The sequence below is a fragment of the Chlamydotis macqueenii genome, chromosome 7 (genome assembly GCF_036417535.1).
Source record: "Chlamydotis macqueenii isolate bChlMac1 chromosome 7, bChlMac1.mat, whole genome shotgun sequence".
Taxonomy (NCBI): Eukaryota; Metazoa; Chordata; class Aves; order Otidiformes; family Otididae; genus Chlamydotis; species Chlamydotis macqueenii.
The window spans coordinates 30,922,954-30,941,102 of NC_141562.1; the positions used below are offsets into that span (position 1 = coordinate 30,922,954).

An 18,149-nucleotide genomic window follows, 5' to 3' on the forward strand; every position below is an offset into this window, starting at 1 on the left:
ACTAGGTATGTTTACAATAACACCTGCAGAAGGTGACTTTGGTCCATATGACAATACCGTGCACAATAAACAATGTGATATTTAAGCTGCTTTGTGTGTCTCCCTAACCAAGAAAAAAAAAATAATCTGAGAAGTTATTAGTGCTACAGAGAGGCAGCAGCATTTCCAGCAGGGCAGGAGGAGAGCTAACTAGGTTTCTCAAATAACTTAAGAGGAGAAACAATCATGCCAAAAAGAAATAAGAATTTCCACAATGTCATTGCACTTATTCCATCTGCACCACACCTCTCCTTCATTCACATTGTACACCTGGAGAACATACATTAAATGATTACAGTATTAACATGGTATCTAAAATACTGGAGTCATTCACCTGAATGCCTAAAAATATCCAGAGATCTGGTACATTAAAGGATGAAAGCACAAACATATAAGAGCTAAGCTATGTTTTGACATGCAAATTGTTCTAGATACTTACTTTCAGCAGAAGGTCTAGTTCAGTCCCAAACAACTACCTGTTCACTTCCCGGAAGCTGGTGACAAATCTCTTTCAGCAGAGCCAAGTATTTTCCTCTTCACAACAGTAAAGCAGAGGTAGTCCCATGACTGAACTAGTCCAAATTCCCTAACACTTCAGATAACCATTGCTCTCAGGAATTAGAAAAATATATGTATAAAACCCCATCCAGATTAAAGGCTCTCAGTTTCTACAATGCTCAGTCAGGTTTTAAATAATTTGTTTCCACCCTCCCTTTCTAAAGAAATACTTAATCCTTTGACACTGAAAGGACCTGCCATCCAACACTTCTGAAGCTCTCTGGACCACAAACCACATCTTGATCCCGCAAGGGCTTTCAGAGATGCCTATCTTTAAAGAAAAAAGGAAGTCTCACTGTCTTGAATAAAACTACTCAAACCAAATCAGGTCCTTGTGCTCAATTTGGTTCATTACAAAGCTCAAGTGACTCAGTGGCATCTGAAAATGGAGTACACACCCTAAGTCACATAAATGCTTTGATAAATTATCCCCGTGTGCTGCCAGATTTGGGCCCCTTGTCTTATGTATGATGCAAGTAAGACAGATTCTTCTCCCCCCACCCCCAGTATCCTTTCTAATTAAAATAGCTAAAGCATTGCTATTGTAATGTACATTGAAGCTTTTTTCATGATAATAGGAAGTTCAAGTATTTAATAAAAATCCAGAGTATGTATTTACACTGTGATCTGGTCAATTCATTTTGGTCAAAAGGCAATAAATACAGAAAACTATGCATTTACTGCTGGAATAGAGATATTTCAGATTCTGTAAATTACTTGTCCTGGAATTAAAATGCAAGCACAATGTTGTGACTAATCAGAATCTTCACACCTTCATGCCCTTCCTACATCACCTTCTCAGCCACCAAAGTATTAAGTAACAGTTCTCAGTTCGTGCCATTTTGACCAACTAATTCTTCACGACAGTAAAAATAAGCACAGACTTCTGTGCCACTTTTGCAGTCCAACCAACAGACTAAAATCTCATTTAGATATATTTCCCATTTCTTACCATTACTTTCACTGGCTAGTCTAGCCACAGTTAATGAGAGAACTTAGTTAGCTTCCATTTGTCTTTGAAAACAGATTCTCTGATCATCTGAAAACAGATGCAATCACGATGTCTACCTGTACATACATAACAATGGGCAGCTAAAACTCTTACTTTTAAAATGTTGTTAGATATGCAGAAGGTCAGAGAACTTCATTAACCGATTATCTGATATCTGATCTCTTTAGATCCATATGTCTGAAGAACAAGGGTTAACAGGATCTGTTCAATTGACAGTTCAGCTACACATACCCAACAACTGATTTCTTAATCTCTTAATTTCACTGTTGTTTCACTTCTTTTGAATAAACAAATTGACCAGTTGAATGTTAATCTAAAGCAGAAAATATGCAATATCATGGCCACCACTTAAAAACCAAAGTTTTGTGACAAAGCATTTTTCCATGCGTGTCAAAAATGCTTAATCAACCTAAATACCAAATAATACGCAAGAAAGGAAATAATGTCTGAAAGCCCTTAAAGCTCAGTAACACTGAATATGTTCAACAGCAACTAAGACATAATTAGTTTTATTTTTTTCAAGCTCCATCATTAAGAAACTGATTAATTATACAGTGCAAAAATTAAAATCTCACTGCAACTCACTCAAAACACAGTATGCACTGCAAAGCATCTGTATGTCATTTCAAATAAAAGTTTTCGATAAATGTAGTGTGTAGTAAAATTCAGCAACACCTCAGGCTGGTATTGGGTAGACAGAACCATGTTGATGGAGGTCTCTCACATGGGTAAGCCTGCATGGCTAAAGGCTGTATATGCAAAATACCAGATGCTTGTGCTGGCAGGCAATCAAATTTCAGAAAAAAAAAATATGTAAAAAACAGTGGTCTGTAGCACCTGCCTCTTCTGCATCTTCATGTTGGTTATTCCATAAAAGTTTCAGTTATGTCTGCTTTATTCTTTGTTCCAGTTCATGCTTGTGTTTAATAAGCCGTTCTATTTCTGTTCCTAAAGTTTGAAGGTTTTCCTTTGAGAGGAAAAGAAAAAAAAGGATAGAGTAAGCTATACAGGGAAAATAAGTCAATCAGCACAAAATCACTAATAAGTTAGAGTTACTGTTTATGTCAGCAGGTTGATACTTTCAAGGACCCAGAACAAGTGCAAATGATTAGACAGAACGGGAGAAAACCAAGCTAATTTCAACGAAGGATGCAAAGCTCTCAACAAGTCTTTTTTTGCAGTTACTAATATTGTACAGGCTGCCTAGAAAGTACAGCATTTGAGAAGAATGATAATTACAGGAAGAGATCTCCAACTTCTGCAGAACATTGCAGTCCAGCTGGCAGCCTGCACAACATTTTCCAGCCGGCCATCCTTCCTCTGCAGCAGAGATGTTGCCCCAATAGTGCAACAGGGTGCCCAGCTACTGGCACAGGACCAGGCATGTAGAGCCCATGCCCCTGGCTCCACGCAAGTGGGAGAGAGCATGGAGAGGCCCTTCCCCACTGAATGCCCAGAATTTATGTCAAGCAGCAGCCCATTAGTGCAGCATACAACGAGGGTCCAGTCCCAAAACAGAGGTTCAGCGTGGATCACGTTACATAACTCTTTGATTAACACAACACTATCGGCATCACCAATTCACAACGAGCTGCCTTCTGAAAGCCTCCTCCTTTTAACAGTATGCATCTCTCTGAAGGAAGTATCTCAGAACCACAAGAACACGTGGAAGAACTGGCATAGCTACTCACTTTCAATGTAATATTTTTCAGTAACGTATCTTCTAACACAGCCTGCAGCTTCCTGTTTATCTCTAAGGAGAGTTCCAATGTGAGACCACTGTCTGCGGGATGAGATGTATACAGAGATGCCATAATCCCGCCCCGCCTACTCAAGTGTACTTTGTTGAAGTCAGAGGCCTCTGATGATAGCGTTCCAGCTTCTTCCCGTAAAATGTAACTCTGAATAATCCTGGGGGTGAAAAAACATCATAGCATTACAAAACATGATGAAAAAACATCATAGCATTACAAGGCAGTGAAAAATAGACATTGAAGTAACTTTAGATTTCTGACATAAGAGTAATTTTATTTTGAAGTAGTACTGTATTACTGAAAAGGCAGTAAAAATAAATTCCTGCAATTTCTAGGTCATAGGAAAACCTGGGATACCACAAGAGCTATAAGAGATGCTGGTAAACTGAGTCACTACAATGTGCAAGGACTTTCACATTTAGAAGTATTTTGACAAAGTAATATTACTACTGGAGCAAAACAGGTACTTAAAAATGCTTCTCTACTTTTCTTTGCTGAAAGACTCCAGAGAGGGAATCTTAAGCTTTCTACAAATGAATTAAAAATTACAATCTCTGCTCAAGAGTCTTTACGAGCTGTGATCATTTTCTATGAAATGGTACCAGACTGTATGGTACTGTAACGGCACTGATTGTAATCGTACTGATATTCAGCGATTATTGTAACTGCTAGGGAAAGATAAGGAGGAAAAAGAACCCAAGACTAATCCTACCTTTGAGATCTACTGTCACTGCAATACTTTTATTGTTTTAAGTATTTTCATTTAGACAACTGCTTGTCTTACATAAAGTTTAGAATACTTTTCTAGTACAGCAGCTCAACACTGAAAAACTGTATGAACAAAACTCAGAACATACTTTGTTTTTTTCCTGATTTCTTCCACCAGTTGTTTAATGTGATCCTCCATAAACTCCATCTTTTCGTTTTTTCGAGCATGTGCCTTCTGTAGCCTCAGTATTCTTTCAACCAAGACAGACTTGTCCACCTCCGGGAAGCTATCCACAGCTACTGAAGATCCAGTGTTCTCAGGTGACCGATCCTCATTGCTGCTGCGCGCATTAAGGGATCCTGCCAATACATCCGCATCAGTAAAAGCTCTTTTTGCTTTTATGCCAGGTAAAACGTCTCCACTAGTAGAGCACATGCATTCATTACTTTCAGTAGCTGAAGGTATTTTCTTCAGAACATCAGTTTCCCATACATGTTAGCAGGTTTTTATATAAACGATCCTTATACCATTTCAACGACACAGGCTGAAACAGCAGTGTAGTCCCCTAGTACGGGCATAGTTTCTTTAGAGTAAGGTGCTTGCTTCAGTAATGCTACTCCTGCATAAGTACCTTCATATTCATTAATATTACTTTGTACAAGACTGAGCTGATTTTAAACAGATCTGTTTTGGAGTCCACTAAAATTACAATAGGATGAAAACTGTGTACAGACTGACAAAAGCACTATGTATAAACCCTCTGCATCACTGATCACTTCGGAGAACAGAACTTTCTATTCTTCTCAGTATTTCTCTCTTACACAGTGAGATTACAGGACACTGACAACTAACCCAATTTAAAACCCAAAGATACTGAGGAAGAAAACAGATGTTGTTTTTAGTGTTAAATATAACCACTTCACTTCTAACCAGGCAGAAAGTAATGAATTTTACACAAATACACTGATGCCTCTAAACACACTAATTGATTTATCATTTACACAGCTGCAACTGTCAATAGTGCAATTAAGCAATGTTAGAAGCCACTGCTCATCTCTGTTTTGCCTCTGGCAGCATTTAAGAGGGTCCTCTATAAACTGGAATCCCCCGAGCTTCCTCCAAACATACAAGCAACAAAGGGAAAAAAGTAGGCTTTTAAAAAGAACTAAAATACATACACATTAGGAACATTAAGCTTTAATCTCATAATAAGAATAAGTACCGACAACTGCATTCAGCCAAATGCATTCTGGTGCTGAAAGGCTATTTTGTCAGCTTTAATGGGAGGCTGCCCACACACTGCGTATGCACAAACCACAGACAGAGCAAGGCTCACAGCAGCACACCATGGCAACCTTATTAAGATCGAAGGATTGTTTTGGCAGCCCTGCTATGTGCTGTATTACCTGATGAACTGGAACGACTCCCCATGCTGCTGACTTCTTTGTCGTAATTACCATTTTCCATCTGATCCAATTTCCTCCGTGCTAAAAGTATAATAAAAAGATGGTTACCAAAAGGAGATTAAAAACAAACAAAAAACATGATGTTACACAACATACAAGAACTCCAATCCTCTCTGACCTGTACTAATTCAACATGGCTTGACAACTGAAAGATAATGGTGGTAAAAGTCTTAGGGGGGAAAAGAAAACCCAACCCAAACAGCCCCTCTCCTCTCCCTGTCACACAGCACTTGGATGCAACTTCCACGAAGATCCCTACACCCTGCAGCAGCTGTCAGTTGAAAGGGGTAACATTTTACATAGGATTAACTGGGAACAATAAGACTTAAATTTTATTTTACTTTTGATTAGGACTGCTATGTAAATAACTACTGAATGGCAGAATGTCAACTCTGTTCCAGTATCTCATAACTGTATCGCTACTGGGAGCCAAGTGCAGTACTTGTGCCAGAAGCACCACTCATTCAGTAGGGATCAAGAGGGAAAGTGTACCGCTGTTCATATATATAGATACACACAAGAAGAGACATAGAACTTGTCTTGCACAAGGCCAACAGGACCTCTTCTTTCAAATACATTTGAAAGAGATTTGATTATATTCAAAGCTATTTGCATTCAGAACATATGCATTATTGGGAATATAACGACTTCTATTTCTTGACAAAATTAGTCAGTCTCTCCATATCCATCTTTGAAATCTGAAGTGCTCTGTTTGACATACTAAAAAAAAAGAATATAACTGTCAACAATAACTCCTGATACAGTCAGCTACTAGGAAACTTCTAGGAACTTTTGAATACATTCCTACACAGACCAGGATCCATATATAGCCACAGTGACATTTCAGCAGTCACATACATAATAACAAAGACCAAGCTCTTTGGAAATAAATCTCTCATTTTATATCTAAGTCCATTTCAAAAGTTATCTTTAGACCTTAGGGTCAATTTTCAGTCTTGTTTCCAGAGGCTGCAGTTTCCCCAAGATCTAACTTGCTTGCTCCCTCTCATTGTCTTCAGGGACAGGGAGAGCTTGAAGGCCTACGCTCAAACACTGCGCGTACACAGACAGGGCCCTGGTCTCTACCAGACACTGAAGGGGCTTACAGATGGGGCTGACTCTTTATATCTGAAAAGAATTTCAACCTAGCTGAAGTTGTTTCGTGAGATCTTTCAGGTTTGCTGCATGCTTGCGCTTCTGGGTAGCCAGTTCATCTTTCAGTTCATCCACGTGTGTTTTCAGTGCCGTTAGGTCTTTCTGCTCTGAAGCTAGCTGAGCCTGTAGTGTCTCAACCTCTAGCTTTCGCTGATGCTCCTCCTTCTGCAACTTGATGGCCTGAAATTGTAGTTTTATTTTCAGTCACATACAAAAAAAATCCCAGCCTAACCATACTGTATGCTCAACAGCCCCAACTCTGCACTTTACTTTTAACCTGAAAATCATTCACATTTTACATTTAGACTAAACACTTCAAATGAATATGCAGCACAGTGCAACGTTGCATTAGAACGCCTGAATTATCTCCAAAACATCTACATGATACAGTACAGAGCCATGCAGAGCTGTACAGAACAGTCACACTACCTTCCATGACACACTAGATTTATCAAAAATTACGTTTATCTCACAGTACAAACAGAATCTAAGGAACAGTTTACAGTAATGAGTTTCACAGAAAATTACAACCTTTTGATTGTTTCAATGACAGTTGCACAGAGAAAAATCTGTACTTCCAGAAAGAGCAACACAGTAACACCCCCTCATTCCAGTGCAGTGTTATCTCAGGATTTCTTAGAAACATGAAGTGTTCATATCCCATTACTATTATTCTATCAAACTCAATGAGAAATTGCAGTCAGGTAAGTAAAGACACAAGATGGAATTAACGTGCCATATCTTTACCACTATCAGACATCTCACTAGAAGAAAAAACAAGCTGTGCACTGTACTCACCAGATCATCTTTAGTCTGCTGAACACATTCCAGCTGATTCTGCAGCTCTCTTTCGCTGTAAGAAAGCTTATCCAACTGGCTCTGTAAGGAATTGTTTTCAGACTGAAGCTGTGCATTCTTACTGGTTAATTTTTCAGTGAATATCAATAGCTCAGATTCTCTTTTCCGACTACCTTCAATGTCCTTCTGGAGATCAGCAATCAGAGAATTGAAACCATCTACTTCTTCCTTTAAAGCACTGATTTCTTGTTCATCTCTGTCAAAACAATTGTATTTTATTAGGCTGAGCTTAAAGATATGAAACCTTACTGAAATAAAAGCATTCAGGTCAAGACCAAATAAGGTAGAGGAACAAATTAATGACCCTCGGGCATATCTGCTAGTCACTGGATGGCTTTAAACGCCAGGGGAGTTTGCAGATTCCATTTCATGACATGCTGCAGTGCTAAGTGACAGATATTTATATCCCACAGAAGGGCATGCAGTCATCAGCTTCTTCAAGGAAGACCACCTCTCTGTATTCAACTTCATGAGCTTCAGTATAGGGTATAAACAAAACCCTCAGAAACAGATCCTGTAGATAAGAGGAAGGTCTGCAAATCCAACAAAGGTGGCCATTCTGTAAGAGGACTTGCTTTAAGACATGGGGAAATACTCCGGTTTTGAGCTTCTCCAGGACAGCAATACAGTGACTTCTGAAACATCTTCATCCAAGCAGTGCAGCTGTGATTCAAAGGACCTGTCTTACTCCACTATCCCTCCCCGAATCCTCTACAAAATAAGTCCTTGTTTCTACTGAAGGCTATGCTTGTGTCTTCCAAATACATTGTTTCATCTCTAGTTAACAGTCAGGGTTGAACCAGCCAAAATGAAGCGTTCAGACCATCCTAAGAGATCTCAAGCTTATCCTTAGAAGTTCTCCAATGAAGGAGATCGGGCAACACTGGAGGTAATCAGTATCGAGCTCCGCCACAAAGTTCTTCCCAGCATTCAAGCTAAAATAATCTTTCCTGCAAAACTCTATTTTTACCCTTCCTCCAGTGAACATGGATAGCTGAACATTCCCTTTATAGCCTTTTACACATTTAAGGATGTCTCTCTTCTGTTTTCTCTAGGCTAAAGAAACCTGTCTCCTCTGTTCTTTCCTCATCTAGAAGACAGATAAGATTTTGTGAGTCAAGATGAAATTTCTTACATTCACTCTTCCAAGAAAATGAAAGGCAGCAAGTCTATTTATTCTACACAAGAATAGGAAAAACAGAGGTCAAGATTCCAGGATTTCTCTTTCACAGATGATAACGGGAATTTACTGGTCCAAGTTTTAAATCGCGAGGTGAGATTTCACAACTTTATCAAACTTTATCCTAAAGTAAGGAGTACTGAAAACATGTTAAAGTCAGCGAAGTAAAAGACAGTATGAAACTTGATGTTGGGATCCATTTATGCAACACCATTAGAACCAGTGAGGCAGATAGCATCTGTATACTCTAGTCCATATGTACCATATAGAAACATGAGCATGCTCAGATACTCCTGAAGTGTCCAGAAAGCCAGCTCTTCTGAGTTGGTTTCCCTCACATTCTTAAATGAGCAAACTTTGACATAGCAGAACAAGTTCTAGTCCATTAGAAATAGCGGTCCCTACTATCTGAATATAGCATCTGTCAAATATATAAAACTGGTTTTGTTAAATACTTTCATTCATCCAAATTTTGACACGCTCTATCTTTCCAACTCGGTTGCTCTTCCCCAGTCTTTAAAAAACGAGCACTGAGCAGACACCTAGAAGACATAACTTCCTACAGAGTACGCCAGAAAGCAAGCACTTATTCTAATAACTGAAGATGTAAGAATTAGACTTCTTGGTCTCAATCTCCTCGTCTTATAACAGGTCACCAAGGTTGTCTCCAGTACTAGCAATATTTAGATTAGAAAAACACTTACATTAGGACTGGGATTCTTCAAATTACAATACATTTTAAAGCATCAATAATTTCAATTAAAAAAAAAAACCCTTTTCACATAATAGATAATCTTTTAAATCATTCCTCAAAGCACATAGCTGTACCTCTGATGTTGATCTTCCAGATGATCTACAGTTTTGACTCTGTCCAGCAAATTCTGAATTTCAGTTTTTTGTCTATTAATGATTTCTTTATACTTGGATAACTCATCTTCTGTTCTTAAACGCTCGTCCTCTAGACACTTTGTCTAAACAGAAGAAAAAAATTTTATCAGAAATTACTTATTCTCTGAAACGTCAAGCTGAATTATTCTGACCAAATGTCTAGAATGTTGTAAATGCTCCATTGTTATTTTTTGGTGATCCAAAGTAGCATAGAACAATACCCCAAATATTTCAGATCAAATACAGTCAGAAAAAAAAAAAAAACTGAAAAAAAAAAGAAAAAAAGGCAAATTAAGTAAGAGTGATTAACATCAGTTTTGTCCAAACACTCAATCTTATCAGTCTAATGGACCAGGATGCAAAGGCATCATCGTTCCCCAGTTACCAAGCCAACCCCTTATTACATTTTCCTCCCTTTTTCTAAGGTCCTATTGAGCTAAATCCCTGCTCTGGACAGAGGGACTGACATGCTAATCCATGGACTGTTCAGAAGTTATGGATAGCACATACTCTGTACCAGAGGTCACATGCATGACCTCTACAAAACTAGCTTCACAAGTAGTGAAAGTTTACAACTTTCTTTTTTTACAACTATTTTTCATTTTCCAAAGTTCCTAAATTTACAAGATATTTACTACAATATTTCTCACAACTTTTCAGTCAAATGAGGTGCATAATACAGAACAAAACATCATTGTACTATGGATCAACTGCCACTCCCTAACAAAGGCCACCCAGAGTCACAGTTACATATTCCTTCTAGTCTCACGCCAGCTAGTCTCTAATCACATTGTCTATTCCAAAAGAAGTAAAAATACAGTTAACAGATTGAATATAGTCTGGTTCCAAAACTATGCCCTTGGCCCCACTTCAATCCAACACAGCACACACTACCTTTGTTCTCAGTGTCCGAAGCTCATCCATGCCTTCTTTAAACGTTCTCTTCAAGTCTTCCAGTTCTTTTATTTTTGCATGATGCACCTTTTTAAAGAGTGAGAAGCTCCTTGAGAAATCTACATGGACAGTGGCATCTCCTGGGATGTCAAGAAAATCTAGGCCAATGTAGACCACCACAACAGCTGAGAGGGCTTAAGACAGAACAGTCACCCTAAAGGTTTGTTTTATTCAAAAGGCAAAGTCTGAAAGCTTCTTTGTTCTCAGAAGAATTAAGAACAAAAGTGAGATTTGTACACCTGAAACCAGAGTGTGTAATCTAAGCCTCAACAGCCCCTGGGGAAAGTTCTAGGCAAACTGAAGACAGCATATGAACATGAGCTGCGAGCAGGTACTAAATCATTAGAGAATTTAGCTTTTGGGCTAGCAAATCTCTACACAGAGCAGAGGCTGGACCCTGTCTCTCCTTACATATAGCCTGGCAAAATACTGGTCAGAGAAAGGCCTGCCTATCATCCAAATTTGTGCTCTAAATTATTGCAACATGCATGTTTTTAAAAGAAAGAGCAGTTATTTAATCCTCCTTATATCATCCTTTCCCCATAACTTTGATTTTTGTTAAAGTGCATCCAAGGTAACAGCTAAAAAAATCCTCCGAAAAAGAAAACCTGGACACAGACACCTGGGCTGTAGTGTTAGGCCAAAGAGAAAAACATTTGGCAAAAATTTTAAGCAGCTTAAAATAAGATTCTCAAAATTAAAAACTCATGGCATTCTTCACTACTAAGTTGCCAACCATATTGTCTCCACACACCACATACATACCTCCAGGTGATCAGACTTCTCCTGAATTTGTTTCTCGAGTTCTCCTCTAGTTACTCGGAGTTTTGCATCCAGTTCATTTGATTTTATTTCTTCTGACTCCTAAAAGGATTGAAGATATGTAAGTACAGTTTTAGAGTTTTATGTTCCCCTTCCTGGTTTTATGAGCATACAGACAGCTTTTCATATCACAGAGTCTCTTTTCTGTAGGTACATAGCCAGTAATTCTGAACATGCCAAGACAGACCCCCACACTGCATGCCAAACAAGACATTTTCCCTTCTATTTAAGATCTCTTCAAGTAAAGAAATCAGTGAGTAGTCATCTCAGCTTTGTAGTTCACACAGGATAACTCTTCCCTGCTACAGCTTAAGAAAGAAAGGGAGAAAAAAAAGACGACTCAGATGCTAAACACTAATTTCACCTCCTGAGAAAACGTACGTACTTGATAGGTTTTTATCATTTCTTGACAGTTTTTCCTTATCTGGTCTGCTTCTTCTTTTGCTTCAGTTAATTTTGTCACTGCATCTTTGAGGCGTTCTTTGGTTTCCTACAAAACCAGTAATAAATAACAGGTTAAACCTATTTATATAACTTAATCTGGGAAAAGTATTTCTCATACTAAAAGTTTTCTATTTCAGTCTGGAAAGAATTAACAACAATAAAAAATAGGTCCAGCATTATTTTTCCTCTTGCTTTCATTCAACTATAAATTTATGCAATTTTGTTTGTTCCGACACTGAAAGCACAACAAAAAGACCTCTTGGTTGAGTGCCACGCACATTTTCAGATAACAGATTTAAACCTTATCACATAAAATCTAAGCTAACAGTTAATTCATACAAAGCAAATAAATTAAAAGTTAATCGCCAGATTAAACAGAATCCCCCCACACATGTCCCCTCACATCCTTTCAATATTTCCATTTCCATATCAATACCTTTAAGAGTATTATTCTGACTTCTGTTGCACCTATTCAATTTAAACAAAAAAAAAAACCCAACACTTTAGAAACAGATTTTAGCACTATGTAAGAAGTAAACAGCATAGCAACTACATTCCTCTGACTGTATTTTCATGTCATGGTACCAGTACCACGTCACTAACCTTGTGTGAATCCATTTCTGTTTTCAATTTGTTCTGAGCCCATTTTACTTTGATAACATGAGAATTCATTTCTTCTTTCAATTTTTCTATTTCTCTGTTGAGTCGAGTGGCTTCACCATCCTAAGAAGATTTCATATATTTTATTTTATAGATTTAAATCATCCGGTGCTTCTACAACAAGACTCCTGCTCAAGTGTCAAATGCAAGGATTTTTTTTTCCTTAGTGTCTGGATTTCACAAAAGCACGCACAGACTTGAGAGTGCTCAATAATGCTTTAGCCCATAATCCAGCAGAAAACCCACCAGTGTTCTGGTTTGAACAGCAAGGTAACGTTGCATTACTGTTAATGTCTATTAGCATTACAAACCTGTTAAAAGGCAAAAGCATAGTCCAGATTTCTGATCTACAATAACTATCTCCTGGGTAAGCTGCACAGTCCTTTTGGTTCATTTTTGACAAAACGATCAGGAAACACAGGTTCCAAGTGGTAAGGTCATGTATTATACAAGGCTACAGACAAAAATTGCAGCACCAATGGAATGGTATTGCCAACCACACATGTGAAGAACAGCATGAGCACAAACAGCAAAACATATGCAAGTCAACTCACCAACCTGTAAGTCATTGCCAAGAAAAGATGTTAACAGAAGCACACTGCTGGCATAACCTTCTATACCACTATCCATAAACCAATGCATTAAACCAAATTTCCAAACTGTGTGTTTCTGAAGCAATAGGTTCATCTTACTAAAAAAGTTTCATGTAGCACCATATGAGGGCAGTACAATTCCTGCCAGGCTCTAATGTAATTCTCAAGAGTTCGGAATATAGACAGCATGTTAAGATTTGCTTAGGAAACCTGAAGTCATGACCCCACTTCCTGTTCTTGTGAAAGAGGACACTGAGGGCATTTTTTTGTTTAAGCAGCATAATTTTTAGGACTTTTACTAAGATGTATTTTTCTGATCATTTTGTGCACAGTACAGTTGCTCAGAAGAGGCCCAAATCAAAGTTTGAAGCCCATCAATTTATCAATTTCTGGATCTTTCACATGAAATAGATTTGTGAAGCACAATACAAAAAGGCTTGGATAATTTTAAAAGGCTGATGGGAATCTCTTACTGGCTTCTAAAAAATGGCAAATTTTTGGAATTGGGCCTGAAAAATCCTATTGCTTTGTTAACAATTTTTAGTAGTGCAAAAGATAAAATAGAGTGAAAACAGAAAAAGAGCAAGAAAGACTGCACAAATTTAATGTCATTACAGTCTTTTAAAATAGAACCTAAATAAGCTCGAAGTTCCCTCAAAATCCAGGCATCTGCAACAAGCAGTCAACAATTTTGTCAAAAACTCCCTAACATTTCCCAAATTAATATTCTGGGAAATATTAAAAGGAACTTGAAATAGATGACAATGAGAACTCAGTACCTCTTCCCCTTCCCTTGGAGGAAAGGGGTTTTCACAGCTATACAGCAAACCCAAATGAAAACAGGTTTCTTTCACCAACTACAACAGTAAAGAAGTGATAAAGTTTTTCTGGTAGTACTTTTGATCATTCACTCAAATCATATAGCAATATTTAGAGCACCTTAGTTTCATAGAGCTGGTGCAATCTTCCTTTTTCCTGAGAAAGTTGTTTAATTTTATTAGTATGCTTTTCAATTTCTTTGTTTGCATCCCTCAGCCTTCTCTCAAGTATCTCCTTTTCCTTTCGGAGGTCAAGTGACTCTTTCTCCCCTCGGACGTATTTCATCACCATTGTTTCCTTTTCATGGCGTGCTTCTTCACATTTCTTGTTTGCCTTGAAAAATATTAAAATAGAATTAATCTACCTTGTATTCCATTAGCTTTTGTAAGACACTATTGGATATTTTCAGTATTGCAGTATAGCATCCTAACAAAGTAGGACTAAAAAGCTCCAGTTTTGCAAAGACAAACATTAGATCTCACTTAAGTGCTGGAATTACTCATACTTCTAACAGTAAATATACATCTAAGCAGCTGCAGCTTCACAAATAAACACCTCAAGTTATCAATACATTAGTAATTTGGAACATAATTTGTTGTTTCTGAAGTGAAAAAGTGTATTTGTTAAGTTGTAGTAACAAAACAATTTTGCAAATACCCAGTACCAGTTCTCTGTCTTCCCTCATCCACATGCCAACTGTATAATCACTATCCAGTGGCTCATTTTTCAGATTGCTTATTTTCATGGATTCCCCCCACACCAGCACTAAAAAAAATTCTGCTTCAAATAAGAAAAGAATCAGACACCGAGCTTTACAATTCACACAACAGAGAAAATACTTGGCAAAATATAATATTAAGAAGGAAAAAAAAAAATAATTTCAGCTATCAGTAATACATGAGACAACACAAGCTTTGTGCTGGAGCTGAGAAAAATAATAATTTTGTGGTAGCCTCTCTGGAAAAAAAGCCACTGCCAGCTTTTACCTCCTTTTGAACCAAGATCAGCTTATAGACAAGGAAAATGAGACTTCCTTGAGGGATGAATTCAATACATATAAACATACACATTAAAAAGAATTAACAGACACTCTAAAACGTTAACAGCTATTTAGAAATTCACTGATGTCATTTATCAAAAGTGCATATATGACTGCACGCTATAGTTTCAGTTTTGGAAAAATTTGCCTTACCTAGTGATCTAACAACCTAGGCCACATGTTTCCTACAAGAACCAAGTTTGTTTATAAGTTGTTCAATATTTAAAGGTTTTCCATATTACCTGCTCCATTCGAAATGCCATCTCTTTATGCAACTGCTGAATGGCATTTTTGGCTGCTGCATCTTGAGTTAAAAGTTTGTCTTTACTAGCTTTCACTTCTTTATTAAGCTCTTCCATTCTTGCTTCCAGCTAAAAAGACAACATTACGATATAATTACAGGGAAAAAAAAAGACTTTGATCATGTTTTGTACAGGCAGGAACATTTCACACAAAATCAGATGCTTCAATAGATATTTACCTGTATTTTACACTTCTCAAGCTGCAACTATCCATATCAACATCTAGCTTTGCATTACAGTACAGGCATGAAAGATGTCAATTCTCATCCTCCTTAATGAAGATGCATTAAATCAAGTAAAACACGAGGCATAGTAATTTACTACACACAAAAAAAAAAAAAAAGACTGACAGGAAATAATGAGATGCCAGCGCAGAGCTGGCTGCTCTCTGAAGTTGCTTCACCTGCCATCCTTTTGTTGCTGTCCCTGTGCCATATCCTCACTGTGCCAGCAAAGCAGTCATGCATCCATACTGAACTGGACTGGGAATTAATTCATTGAAAAATAACTGAGCAAATAAAGAGGCGCTTAGTCATTGTGCTGGCACTTCTTTTAGCTGCCTATTGAACCAAGTCAGACCTGATCCAGCTGAAGAATAATTACCAGCGTTCAACTGGAACACTTCCCAGGGCATGCTCCCTGCACAGTAATGCAGGTTCAGTAGAAGAGAGGCAGCAGCACCAGTGCAAGAGCAAGCGGTGGCTACATAAGCTGTAACACTGCCCAAAGGTTGTTCAAACTGTGTCTCAAAGACTACTATCCTCTTGTTCCAGGGGAAAGCCAGCTCACCAAGCCTGGTTTGGTTTGGTTTTGTGGGAGGGTGGCTGGGGTGTAAAGAAGTACAAGATCTCAGGGTCAGCATCTTAAATATTTGTGCAATTCCAAACTGCTACATAAAAGGCAAGAACAACCTAAAAAGCTTCTGTTACCACACAATGAACTGATCACACCCTCTTCAGCTTTGCAAGTGAATCATTGCCTACAAGAAATAAAAGCTTCACACATACAAGCATGCATTTACAGTTTGCTTGCAGTTGTGAGTGCAGCCAAGCTTTCATCGACTAGAAAGCTACCAGAAAACACTAATTTAGAAACTGTAACATTAAAACACTCACATCACAAATGAAAAAACTCAAATGTTTCACTGCAGTGTATCTTTCTTACAACTGTGCAGGTGCTATCCAACTCCAATATAAAACTATTACACCCCAAAACGGAAATCACCTGCAAGCACACAATATCACAGATCCTTCTTATCTGACCAGACAGCAAAAGAAACTCCCTCACAAATACATATATATATTTTTTTGAATGGGATAAAGCAATTGCTGCATAATGCACCTTCATGAAATCATACAGTGCTGTCATGGAAATACAGACAAGAGAGAATGAGTAAGCTGCTCATATAGATTTATTCAAGCATATGCAATTCCATTTTGTAGCTTAAAGATAAGACTTTTCAATTCCATTTTCAATCACTTGATGGATTTTCAAAGATTCTTTGAAATCAACCAAAGACAAAGTTCCTACCTACATACACTCCTCTGGAACACCACAAGCCTGACGCATTGCTTTGAGAACAGATTTCTGCGTGATGCAGACATTAACGGAGAAACCCGGAACTAGGGTAGCATCATCAGTACTTTCACAAAGTGAAATTAGTAATTTAAATGCTATCTCTTGCCATATTTCTAAGCTGTAATCAGTTTACAAAGCTAGGCCAACTGACTGCAGGAACATTAGCAGATAACTCTGTAACAGACAAGCAATGACACCTGATGCGATATCCTTTCTTCCCACACTAAAACCAGCCTACACCAATGCATGCTCTACGTTCCTCTTCGGCCTGTCATGGCTCTAACAACTCACTGAGGAAATGAGTGTATATAGCAACCAATAATACCAAAATAGTGTGCAAGATGTGATCTATTCTTTATCCACGCTCCACGTACTGTCAACGTTTACAACTGTACGTACATACCCATCTACTTCCATCAGCAGGTGGAGTAGTTAACACAGAAGTAAAAGATGACAAATTAAGAAGAAATTGGGCTTGATAACAAAAACCAGACAAGAGTGTTTTATCTGTACCTGTTTAATAATGTTGAGGTGCTGCTTTTCTGTTTCTGTTCTTTTTTTCAATTCATCTCTTAAGTTGTCCTTTTCTGAGCAGATTTCCAAAATCATTTCCTGATGGTTTTTATTCTCTTTTATCAATCTGAAGAAAAAAAAAAAAATTAAAATTAAGCGCAAGGTACTTCAGTACTGGTTTTCTGGGTTTTTTTTTTGGTTTTTTTTTTGTTTTTTTTTTTGGTTTTTTTTTTTTGAGATAAATGTTTTTTTTCTCTTTGATCTGCAAATTTTATTGGGAGTTACAGCCAGAAACATTAGTGAAACCCATCAAAGCCCTACAAAAACAAAATAGAAGTAGGTTATGTATGTTAAACTTAACTACAAACCAACAAGCAGCACCTTCATTCTGAGCAAATTGCTTTTTTCCAGCATTTTGGAGTTGTTATTGTCCATGATGAAGTGAGATATTTGGTACCTCTATGCAACTATAGAGCTGCAAATGTTAACTATTTTAAGGTACTGGTGAGAAAACTTCCAGTCAGATAGCTCCAACAGTCAAACGTCTGAAACCACAGGTACTGTACTCATTTCATGGATTGCTCAGAGTAGCCCTCGAATTTGATAACCTGGTAAGAAACTCTAAATGAACTAGGTTTCTACATTACAAGGAACTCAAAATCATCACTGAAAGAGTTTAGCACTTCTGAACTGCTTTTTAATCTATTAATGAATATTCCAGGATTACAAATTCTTAGTTCACACAATTGCTGCTCACAGATATCTTAGACGTGATTACAGAAGACAACTTTCCAGAGCAACGTTAC

General features: G+C 37.7%; 1 protein-coding gene across 3 annotated transcripts in view; it reads right to left on the reverse strand.

Annotated features, from left to right (window-relative positions):
- Nucleotides 1–2,102: 2,102 nt before the first annotated feature.
- CCDC186 (coiled-coil domain containing 186) overlaps nt 2,103–18,149 on the reverse strand; it is a 33,812-nt gene continuing 17,765 nt past the window's right edge. For all 3 annotated transcript variants that reach the window (XM_086751889.1, XM_086751887.1, XM_086751890.1), the window contains 14 exons: nt 17,344–17,470; nt 15,193–15,321; nt 14,032–14,244; nt 12,443–12,562; nt 11,781–11,885; nt 11,339–11,437; nt 10,514–10,600; nt 9,560–9,702; nt 7,492–7,747; nt 6,684–6,873; nt 5,479–5,559; nt 4,221–4,431; nt 3,301–3,520; nt 2,103–2,576 (listed from right to left, as the gene is read on the reverse strand). In XM_086751889.1, the coding sequence (XP_086608015.1) occupies nt 2,493–2,576; nt 3,301–3,520; nt 4,221–4,431; nt 5,479–5,559; nt 6,684–6,873; nt 7,492–7,747; nt 9,560–9,702; nt 10,514–10,600; nt 11,339–11,437; nt 11,781–11,885; nt 12,443–12,562; nt 14,032–14,244; nt 15,193–15,321; nt 17,344–17,470 (2,065 nt within the window). In that variant the 3' untranslated portion in view covers nt 2,103–2,492. The remainder of the gene's footprint in view (nt 2,577–3,300; nt 3,521–4,220; nt 4,432–5,478; nt 5,560–6,683; nt 6,874–7,491; nt 7,748–9,559; nt 9,703–10,513; nt 10,601–11,338; nt 11,438–11,780; nt 11,886–12,442; nt 12,563–14,031; nt 14,245–15,192; nt 15,322–17,343; nt 17,471–18,149) is intronic.